At 42.7% G+C, this 11,765-nt stretch overlaps 1 protein-coding gene across 2 annotated transcripts; it reads right to left on the bottom strand.

Annotated features, from left to right (window-relative positions):
- Positions 1 to 2,531: 2,531 nt before the first annotated feature.
- Positions 2,532 to 11,072, bottom strand: nr2f1a (nuclear receptor subfamily 2, group F, member 1a). Of its 2 annotated transcripts, none has more exons than XM_026187796.1 (3): positions 9,731 to 11,072; positions 7,759 to 8,286; positions 2,532 to 3,767 (listed from the first exon to the last, which is right to left on the bottom strand). In XM_026187796.1, exons 1-3 carry the CDS (start codon positions 10,158 to 10,160, stop codon positions 3,493 to 3,495), a joined length of 1,233 nt encoding a protein of 410 aa, XP_026043581.1. In that variant the 5' UTR covers positions 10,161 to 11,072; the 3' UTR covers positions 2,532 to 3,492. The 2 variants fall into 2 exon arrangements, with proteins under 2 accessions (XP_026043581.1, XP_026043582.1); XM_026187797.1 differs by having other exon boundaries at positions 7,759 to 8,283.
- Between the last annotated feature and the right edge of the window lie 693 nt (positions 11,073 to 11,765).

Genomic DNA, 11,765 nt, shown 5'->3' with positions numbered 1-11,765 from the left:
CTTTCATTTAATTAATACTAATGCTGTCATCACATCAGGACATAAGACATTTGGTGATAAACGGCTGATTGTAAAATAAAGAAAACATTACTGTTGTTTAACGCGTATTATCTTAGTAATTGAAGTGTTACGTAATATACTAAATTAAGCCTCTGTCAAAAATGGGTCCACTGCGTAAATACAAAATATCATTTTTCCAAGAGTCCTCATGTGTTTTGCTTCGCACTGCCTATACAGAAACGTTAATTGGGAACACATGCCACCATTTTATCTGTTTTTGAACTGTTGCTTTATATAGCCTGCAGTGTAACAATTGTATAACAGAATGCTCTCAGCAAGAGGATAAAAGATAGTCACTCTAGAGGGATTTTGAATACATTATGTGGAGACAACCAGCTGAAAGCTGCGTTTATTAACCCAGCAAACCGTTTAGACCAGAGCTACATAAAACAAAAGCATTCTGAACTGCTTTGATGACCACGGAGGAGCCACATTCGTTTTCTTTAAAAAAAATTAAAATAAAATGTAAAAATAAATCTCACGCACAGTCCGACATCCAGGAAATCCTCTGGATTATTCGGAAAACGCACAAACAAAGACGCAAACAAATAAAATCACACACACACACACACACACACACACACACACACACACACACACACACACACACACACACACACACACACACACACACCAAAAATCAAAATGGGCTAAATATTACTAGCGCGTCAAGGTGTGTTTCTAAGGTTGCTGTTTTTGCTGGTTACGTGTCGCTGTTTTTATTTTTCATTTATTTAACTGCCTTAAAAATCGAATTCTGTCTCCACCCTAAAATGAAAAGCCCCATCAGCTGATTTTTCTACAATTTTCAACTAAACTAATACTCTAGAAGTATCACATCCACAACACGGAACCAGCATCCAAACTGAAGAGCATTTATCTCTGTACAGTGTTTCAGGTAACAACACAGCGCATGGCCCAGTGACAGGTCGAGTTCGAGAAACAGGCATGAGCCATAATACAAACAAAATAGATTTTCTGCTGGAGAACAACGGATAAAAACCTAAATGAAAACCTTCCTAGAATTCCTACATTGGCAACAACTAATGAATAGTCTAATACTGAAGCCTTTGAGCAAAGCAAGCAAGAAAAACCAAATAAACCACTGACACGAGCACCCCTCCCCCCAACTCCTATAAGGTAGATAACATATGGCAATATCAAATCCAGGCATTTTAACGTGCTACATGCAGTTCAGCTCCTGTTCTACTGCCCCTCATCACTGCCAGTCAGCAGATGAAGATGTGGACAATATGGCAGACGAGCAACACGTCTGATGATGAAGGGTGGTGGTGATGATGGGCTGGTGGGGATAACAGGCAAATTTAATAATTGTCACACCAAAACCCCATTTTCTCCCTCATAACGCCGTCCAACTTATCACGTTTTATCACTCTGGGTGTTAATGTAATGCAGTATTGCCAGTGTGGGTAGAGCCAGGTAAATAACCGGGCTTCCTTTGTCATTTGGGGAGGATATGGAGACAAAAAAGCGAGAGAGAACGCTTGTGAGAAACAGGCCAATGCAAGGACACCAACTGTAGGTAGCCCATCTAACACATTGAAGACTTATCGATGGACTCATTACACCCTGAGTGCATAAGGCAAACCAAGGCTACATATCTTTGCGTCTTTCTAGTTTCGCTCATGGACGCACGCGTGCGCGCGCGCGCGCGCACACACACACACACACACAGATATACACTTGACTTCTTCCTGACGCGTTTCTTCTCTCGTTTGTCTCAGCACTGGCTCCAATAGTCTCTCTACCCCCCCTCTCTCTTTCTTTCTCTTCCTCCCTCCCTCCTTTCTCCTCTCTATTCCCACACAATGCATCACACTCGGTGTTCCTATCGACTGGCTTACATGCTGTAAAATACATTTTCCAGATTGATCACGCATATCACAGCAGCTTTGCAGCGGGGCCTAACCCTTTTGCCAAATGACGCCCACATCAATATTGAGGCAAGCACTATCAAGGCAGGGTTTTTAAGAACGGGGTAGATGGGGAATATTGTTTGGTTTGTGGAGAATCACCTTGATTAAGCCACGGGAGGAAGGACAGAGGTGGCTCTGTGTGGTGCGCAGGCTTCCCTTGCTGTCTGGGAAAAATATTAAACATTAATGCGCTCACAGGCTAGCAGAGAGCTCACGGCTGTAGTTCCGCACGTATAGTCTCCCTTCCGTTGCATCCGCACTGCCAGTTATGTCAGTGGGTCTGTTAAAAATGTAAGGCATGCGTCCTTTTGTGTAATTACCACACTAAATTCGTGCATCATCTCGTTTTCACTGTCAGACAAAATAGAGGAGAAAAGTATTTTGTGTTTCTGACTCAGTAAATGAAGGGATATCTTGCGGGTTTTTTCTCTTATAGAATCTAGCAGCGCACAGAGATAACATATTCCCCCAGATGGTATAAAATAAGCCACAGCATCTTGACATTTGCTTGTAGGAAAACGCTTGAGAAGGAGACATCGTTGCCTATTTCTTTTTTAATAGTACAGTCACCATCACACAACTTCATCAACCGACCCTTCTGCAAAAAGCTGCATCATGGAGTAAGCAAATTGAAGGCAACAACCAATAAAATTCAAGAAACAATGAAAATTTTCAAGACGAAACAAACAAAATGTATTTGAAATGATATATTAAAAGTGCTTTTGATTTTCATGTCTCTCCTCTGTGACTGATGATCGACTCCACACGCACTTATGGTCCGGGTAAAGGCGCCCCAGACGTCCTGGAGTAAAAATGTCAGTAAAAATGTCCTGGAGGTCAGTTTGCTGCTGTTGCAGGTCCATCGTATCAATTGGGAAAAAGTTCAACCATCAGTGGTGATATTGTCATAGCGATTAGACTGTTTCTTATTTGTCTAAATTTCTTTATTTTTCTGTTTTTAAATTCTCACTTCAATTTTAATTCTTGGAGAACATAGCTTCGACAACATATATCGCACTCATTATAAGAAGCAAAAAGGTTATATCAAAAAATTATTAGTATAGAATCACAGAAACCCTGGTTTAGAACCAGAAATAATACAAAACAGAGAGGTACATAGACACAGGACAATTCTTATAATTGCTTGGAAACATTATTTTCCCGCTAAGTCTTGATTCTTTTTTCTTACTGCGCATATGATGTTTTTCATTTTATTTGTATTTTTTACAAAAAAGTAAAATAAAGACTAGTATTTTACAAAATGAAGAGTTTTGTTCTTGAAGATGAGAGTGGATTTACACAGGTGTAAAGTCCAGTTCCAATATTTTTCTGTACATAATGTATTCCATCACAGTCCCAGAAGACAGAAAAAAAGTAATGTCTTCCAAGTTTCTCAGAAAAGGTCCTATATATAGTCTTCTTGAAGGAGGATGGGGTGAGGGGTGCTGAATTTTGGTCCTTTTTTCCTTTCTTTTTTTCCACTTTCATATAAGGATCATTGGATGGACATGTAAGGCCAGTTGAAGCTGCTCCCGGATAATAGCATATCCCTGATGAGGGTTTCAATAGGAGTTTTACCTACCAAACGCACGAAGAACAGCTGCTCGATTACCGAAGAGGAGACGGTGCGCAGAGAGGGCAGCCGCAGCAGCAGCTTCCCAAAGCGGCTGGGCTGGTTCGGGTACTGGCTCCTCACATACTCCTCCAGGGCGCACTGGGATTTCTCCTGTAGACTCTCGATGTGAGCAGCGTCCGACAGGCCGCAAGCGTCTGAGAAAGACACACACACGCACACACACACAAGCACACAATACACTGTGGTTAGAGTCCTTATTTTTTTAGCCCCGGGCTAAAAAACGTTGTGGAAAAAAGTGCCTGAATCTGATATCGAGGAACAAAGTCAAAAAACAACTGAAAATCTATGATTAAAATTATATTCCAAACTATGTCAGGCCGCCAAGCTTGGAGAGAAACACACAGGCGAAAGAAAGAGTGTTCTCAAACCCACGTAGGCCTACATTTTCTTTTACAAATTATTTTTAAAGGCGCACAAATCAATTTATATTGCCGATATATTCGCTGACATTTTCTCCACAGAGTACTGAACACAAAGGCACATGGTTACTTTTTACCCCAAGTGGGCTTTGGCAAGTGCACACCTTACCATACCTAATTCGTGTCCCGCAAAAGCGCTCTGGTTATCATTCAACACCCGCCATTATGTGTTATTGACAATGTGGAATGAACAAACATGCTGCCCAAACATGCTACATCACACTGAGCGAGTGGGACTGTTATAGCCCAGAGAACAAACAGGGGACTTGCTGCTGCAGTAGGGGATGCACAATTCGGAGGACGATGTCGCTACCTTTCTTTGAACCAGTCAACCGGAATATATTTCTAAATGTCATTAAACCTATTGCAGACATATAGAGTAAGAAGTGGCGGGCAACATGGCAAAAGACGAAGGGTTGGCTACAGGGCTAAAGGCCCCTGCTCTTAATGTCTGGGCTCTGGGGATTCAAGTATATGGAAACATAAACGGCACTGATGAATCTGAAATTACACTAGATGTAATGTGACCTAATTACTCTGTAGTAAGCTGCTAAGTGATTTCGCCGCTCTTCTCTCCATAGACCACTCTTGGCCTGTTTTTCGATGGAGCCTATAGGACAGGGCCCTAAAAGCAATCAAATTTATTAGAGGAGGTGAAGTCAATAGTCACACAGAAGCGACATAAAATGTCAGAAAATGAGTCTGTGCACAACGTAGGCGAGACGTGTTAGGTGGTAACTGGTGGGATATGCAGCCACGCTTCAGTACAGACAAAGGCAAATAAGGCTTGAATCAGTCTTATTAGTGTCTTATACGTTTTAATCGCTTGTTAAAAAATCTGCTTTTTTTCACAATCCGGGCATGCGTATTGCGCTGCTTATAAACGTCTGTAAACGCAAACAGCGTAACCGCTCTCATATATATCCCACATGAAGGCTAGGTTGTCCTTAAAAGATCTCGTAGAAAGCCGTGCTTTTGTGGAAACTACTAAAGAATGAGAGCTTTAGTTTTAAGCACTATATATTTAGCGCTGGAAGACACTTTTAAGCCTATTCTTAATTTCTCAGTGTTATAATTCACTATGGCCAGACACAATAACCTTATGAACCCGAGGCCAACGCTGAGATCTCGGGGTGATTTACTGTGACCCTTGTCCGGCCGGTCAAAGCACCATGTATGCAAATCCCCTTGGATTAACGCTGAGTGTCCCTTTTAAAATCTACAGCAATCAATGCGGCTGAAGTTAATTACATTAGGAAATATCTAGTAAAATCCAGTGCTTGGCATGAATTTTGCAATGCAGCCATATAAGGTGTTCAAAGCATTGCGGAAAATATGTTTCATATGAACGTATGCGTGGAGCGAAAGCCGGTCAAAGACACCCCATAGCTCCCCATAAGGCCCTGTCTGCAGCACTGCACCCCATAACCTCAATAGAGTGGGACACAGGAAAAGATAGCTTCCAGATACACAAACGACTATTTCACTGAGTTAGCAAAGGCACACACACACACCACAGTGTGCACATGTGGATAAGGAGTTAATGCAAGACAATGATCCTGAACTCTTACGGAATAGTTTAGCCTGACCACTATTATTTATGCATCAAATACTGACAAGTCGAGCGTTATTAAAGGCAAACAATCCACGCTGATCTTGGCAAAGTGCCACATGACTTTCTATAGCCGACACCAGTTGTAGCCTATCAAACTAACTAAATGATCTGTTAGAAAACATGGAGGATGTTAATGTGTGTATGGAGTTTCTCTGGGTAATCTGGGGTGAATTACTGAAACGCTGTGCACTAAAAGGATATAGTCAGCTATGTCACTGCACAAACCTACATTACAGGATGTGTGGGCTAATATTGAGCAAAGCGAATCTAAAAGGCTGTGATATTACCTAAAACGGTAACAGAGACCAAATACGTATTGTTTGTCTTAAACATATATTTACTTCCCAGTGGGCCACCAAAAATTGGCGTATCAAATTAACCAAACTGTCAAAGCCCCAAACTGAAGTAGTTATTATGACTTCTGAAACTAAAAATATAAACAATTACTAAGTTCTCCAAGTGAAGGAAAACCTATGTGGTAATGTTTTCACCAAAGAGGAAAAGTAAAAGTTGACGGCGGTTTCGTAGCTGGAATACAAACTCTGTACTCCTTTTGTTTAACTTTAGTGAGCACTGAACTTTTTGGGATAAATTAAATCCTCATAATACACACTGTGAGATATTTTAATATGATGTGCGAAAATTTTGTGAAAACATAATAAAAAAAATAATTGAAAGTAATATATGATAATAAAATAATAAAGTAATGTAATTAAATATAAAAGAACAGAATACAGCCATAATATAATTTAATATGGAAACAGTAAAGGTAATATACGTGTGAAGTTTTAGCTCTCTCAGCGAAGATAATTTAATAATAAATAGGCCTAATTATCACTGAAACACACTGAAAGACAAGTGTAACCCCTTTCACATTAAAATGTTATGCCGCTTTCTAGGGATAATGAATGTGTCAATTATTTTTATATAAAGCCAAATCTGAAAAGCACAGCAAAACTGAATATTTTATTATGAGCATGCGCAATTATAGATAATATGTAACTTAAATGCAGAATTTTGGGACGGGCCAAGCGTGAGAAAATGAGGTCAAAACTTTGAGGTAAGTTCACAAAGTACTTTGAGGCCTGCAAGCGAGTTTAGACTTTCCTTTTCCTTCCCATAATCAACAGACTCCCCTGACATAACAGGCCTACCGCCAGCAAGCCTACACAGCTAACTCCAAAATACCATCCAAATTGTGCATCGAGCATAAATAAGGACCTTTATAACCTCGCCCCAGTCGGCCGTCAATTAAACAATGACCTACGCAAGTTTTTTTTTTAAAGACAGAAAAAAAGAAAAGCTGATTACTTTTTCAAAGCTGTGCAATGAAACAAACCATTAATAACTAAGAAAATTAATAGATCGGCTCTAAGCAATCAACAAACAGTCTAAGCAGCAGGGCTACTCTAGGTCCTACAGAAGCGATCCACTGACACAGCCTACTAGTCAACTTTCATCAGCTTTTTTGTTCTCAATCTGCTAAGGATTATTTCCTGCAACCCCCCCCCCCCCCCCCCCCCCTCCAACTCCAAGACATGTGTTTGCACACGAAAAGCAAGGATAAAAGCACGCACCGACACTCATAAGTGCATCAGCTGTCATATATCACCCGGTGATAGACTATTTAATCTTTACGCTCAATTATTTGACACCTGTTCCAAAATTTATGGAGGCGAACAATTTCAGCCTCGGCTCAGACATGTTCAGAAAACTTTAAACTCAACAATTATAAAATATTTACACATGAGAATGTTAATTATCTCCTTTTTAAAAAAGCACTGGGAGTGAGTGATGCACTTGAAAAACTTGATGCGCTTACTCAATCTGGATTTGTTTACACGTCTTATACTGCGGCTACAGCTGACATGGAATTGCATGTAAGTGGATATGTAGCAAGCTGTTGACAAAATAGCTTTCATCGGCAACACAAACATCTCGTAATCTCAGATTTGTGACCAGCCTAAACCTGACAGCCATATTATTGATGTCACAGCACTTCGCTTTAAGGAGCATGCACCCACTGACATTACTGGAACTAGGCCTCATTTGATTTTAGGCATGTTTTTGTGTGACATGTGGGACACTCACCTGATGTAAAAAGCACGATGGCTTTGAGGCAGCTATACTCTGCCGAGTCTACGTGCAGGGTCTTAAGCTTCTCCACTTGCTCCTGGAAGATCCGGATGTGATCCATGAAAGCCACGACGCGGTCCGCAGACATCGGGGAGGCGTGGAGGCCCGCCGCGGCAAGCAGAGGGGCAACATGCAGAGGCATGGAACACTGGGCTGCGTTAAGCACAAACAACTCGCTCCACGTCAGCCTGAGAAGGGACACCTGGTCGGTGATCTGGAGGTCGGGAAAGAAAGGGATGTTTCTCGCCCACTCCACGGCGCTGAAGAGCAATCGAGCCGCCAGCTCGCAGATGTTCTCGATACCCATGATATTGTTGGGCTGCATGCACTGGCTCCCGTACCGGGACGTCGGGTAAGGCTCGGCCCGCAGCAATAACGAGATGTATCCGGACAGATAGCAATGGCCATTCAGAGGGTCCCCGTTCGTCAGTGCGTACTGGCCTGGGTTGGGCTGGGTTGGAGGCATTCGTCCTCGCTGAACCGCTGACAAAAAGAAAGAAACAAAGAGGAAATGTGCATCCAGAACTGATAAAGATTGTTCATGAGTAGTACAACCATGATGCAAGCTGCAGCTTGTGTGCTTCTTCTCAGTGAAAGAAAAAGAAAAAAGAAAAAAAGGCATGCACTGAAATAAAAAATTCAGCACGCTTTTCAAAACATATTGACTACTGTGCCCTGATCGTAAGACTGTAATATTTCACAGAAAATTATTCTATCAGAACAGATATGCTATGTCCCTCGTTCCTCACACTGCATTTGTATTTAGGGATGCAAAGTATATGAGGTTGAATGCAAATGAAAAATATATTCCCTTTTACACACAGCACACACACACACACACACACACGCGCACACACACATGTATATTTCTTATCTAAAAGTAGATTTGACAATTTTGCTCCCTTTGATGTTTTGAGGCGTAATTGCATGGCACTTTTGCACTGTTGTTACGTGGGGTCGTGTTTTGGAAAATAATTTTTAAAAGCGGCCAAACGTGTTCGAAATACGATTGATAATTACTGCTAAATGCAGGCACATTTGCACGTTTTGCCCACATCAAGCGCTCAGCTAGGATTAAAAGGAATCCGGCAATTGTTTAATATTAAAAAATAAATAAAAAATTAATGCAAGTCGGTGTACATTATGCATGGGCTCGTAGTGTGTACTGCAAATAATAGGCTTAAACGGAGGGATGTCTACATAAATTGGAATCAAACACCTGACATAGAGAGCAAAGTTATAAGGCCTGTAATGCACCAAGCTAAACAAGGAGCCACGAACAACTTCAGCGACATTATTTAGTGTGTTTGAGCTGTCTAGTCAGCATAAGGAGCCAGAGAGACGTGGGTTTGTACTGTGTTCGCCTCACATTCACGGAAACTCGGGCTACAAATCCTACTGTACAATTATAAATTAGTAAGCTGCAGATACTTGATGGTAGGGACTATTAGCCTTGCACACTGTACACAGACACACACATACACATACTGTACACACTCACTGTACACACACACGCACACATACAGAGACAAACATAACAGGCACACACACATACACACATAGAAATCGGTCCTCTGGTCTAAAAGCTATACATAAAATGGGCTTGCTCGACTTTACGCCTTTGCTCGCAAAGAACTCAGTTTAGCCTGCAAAGAAAAACACAAAATAAAGAGGGTCAGCTGGACGAGTCGCTTTGTTCAGGCGACCTGCATTCACAAGCATAGCTGCTGTGGCTGCACTGGCCTTTTTTTTAACCCCTCTCTCAGACTAACCATTCATGCAAACATCCCTCTCAAACATGGATGGAGACTGCAGTATGCCCAGCCATATAGCCTGTGACCTTAATGCAACATGGCAGCTCTGTTATTCTGCTACTAGGATGATGCGTAATCATGAGTTGGCTTAAAAAAATTATATATATATTCACCTTCCCGCCGCATCCCCACTTTTAAACACTTCTTCAGCCGACAGTATTGGCACTGATTTCGGTGGTGCTGGTCAATGGGACAGTTCCTATTGGCACGACATGAGTATGTTAAGTTCCTCCGTACACTCCTCTTGAAGAAACTTTTGCATCCCTCGCAGGTGAATTGGCCATAGTGTTTGCCGCTCGATTTGTCTCCGCAAACCACACATTCAATATGCTGCTGACTCTGTCCAGAATTTTGACTCCCCTTGTCCCCGGCCGTTCCCGGCGTGGACGGGGGTCCCGGCTGGCTGGGGGTCTGCGGAGTGTGCGGCGCCGCCGATGCCGCCTGCTGCTGCTCCCTTGCCGGCTGCGCTGCTGGGTTGGGGCCGCTCGGAGGTCCGGCCACGTCTTCCTGCGGATCTCGCCAAACGCTAACTACCATTGCCATATCTCGGCCCCGGAAAGTGCTATAAAGCGAAATGATCGCCGATGTTTATGAAGCGTAGAAGAGAAAAATGAGATCTCAAAAGACGGGGCAGTGCAAAGTCAAATCGGAGCACGCAATCTCATATGGTGTGAGAAGGAGAGTACAACGCGATCAATACATTCAAAATTCAGGAGTGCGATTGAATAGGCACCCGATCAGGATATGCAAGTATCGGGAGGCCAGTTCCAAGGTAAATTGCAGTCAGCCATTCAGGAATCCCTAATCTTGTAGGAAAACCCGAGTCCAGACGTAACAAATTGCAGTTTGATATAAAATAGCCACAAAGGGAAGGCAGGAGCGATTCACATGGACGCAGGAACGAGTGGAGAAAAAAAGAAGCTTTTGCTGGAAAGACACGCGATCCAAAGTGCTGCGGAGATAAATTCCTTTTTCTTTTCTTCCCCGTGCTCCTTTACACTCCCGTCTTCGTCGTATAGGAGGGGAGGAAAAACTGAAGAGCTGGATTTTTACATCTATAGTCTTAAATAAACCTCATCATCTCGCCAGGCAGCGAAAGAAAACCGTTTCGCCGAATGAAGTGCCCATGTATAGTTTCACCTCTCTCCAGCAGGAGGAATGGAGATACGAAGAGAAAAGATAAAAAAAAGAAGAGGAAAAACACCAACAACTGATAGAATATGCAAGAAGAAGGAGAGACCCAAAAAATGAATGCGCTTAAACGGGAGGACCAGCAGAGCAATGTTTCCGAAACGGGGGATCTGCGCGAATGTCTGTATATAGTGAACTTTGACACTACTATTGAAACTGACACGTTTCTATGGAGATCGCTGCGCCTTATATGGTGCTCATGTCAAGGAGCCAAGAGAGGGGCTGCTGGAGACTGATAATCAAAGGCGACTGACTGGCCAGAGCCCTGCATAGAGGAGGAGGAGAGGAGGAGAAGGGGGGAGGGAGGGGGGGGGGGGGAGAGAGAAAATGGGAGGCTAAGGTTATAGCCAAGCCCTCTCTTTCTCTCTATTGGTTAGAGTCCCCCTCCGTTCATTCACTGCAAAAAGTGTCCATCCAAATAAGTCACCGGGTCTCCTGTTCAAATGTTCCAATGTTATTTTTGTTTTCTGAAAATGCAGAAAAAGACAAATAACTGTAGTTTATAGAATCCCCCTTGTTTCCGATCGCATTTTGAGTCGTTTTGGGGGTTATTTTAAGAGTCGATATGTTGACATCAAGACAACCGTGCGGGAGATCGGTTTAGTAATTAATAGTCGATGTTATGAATTTTACAGTGATGGATCGATTGGCATTAGGAACAAGTAGAAGCATCTCACCCCCTGGATGGAAGATTCAGTCTCCCGCTTCGGTTCCAGCACCGAATGACTGAGGTCTGAGGACGGACATTTTTTGCAGTGTTGCCATCGACGACTGGAGGGGCTGGGGGGGGGGGGGCTCTGACAGGCACAATTTACATTGAGCTCGCCCCGCGCTGCTATTTACTTTGAAACCTGATTAGTATGGGCCGTCTATTGTCACCAAAAAAGAGGAAGAAACCCTGGACAGAATAGCAAAAAAGCGGGGTAAAGGAAAGAGTGGACAAAGATTTTACGCACG

The sequence above is a fragment of the Astatotilapia calliptera genome, chromosome 12, assembly GCF_900246225.1.
Source record: "Astatotilapia calliptera chromosome 12, fAstCal1.2, whole genome shotgun sequence".
Classification (NCBI taxonomy): domain Eukaryota; kingdom Metazoa; phylum Chordata; class Actinopteri; order Cichliformes; family Cichlidae; genus Astatotilapia; species Astatotilapia calliptera.
Note: the sequence above shows the minus strand (reverse complement) of the source record. Positions and strands in the feature narration are given on the sequence as shown.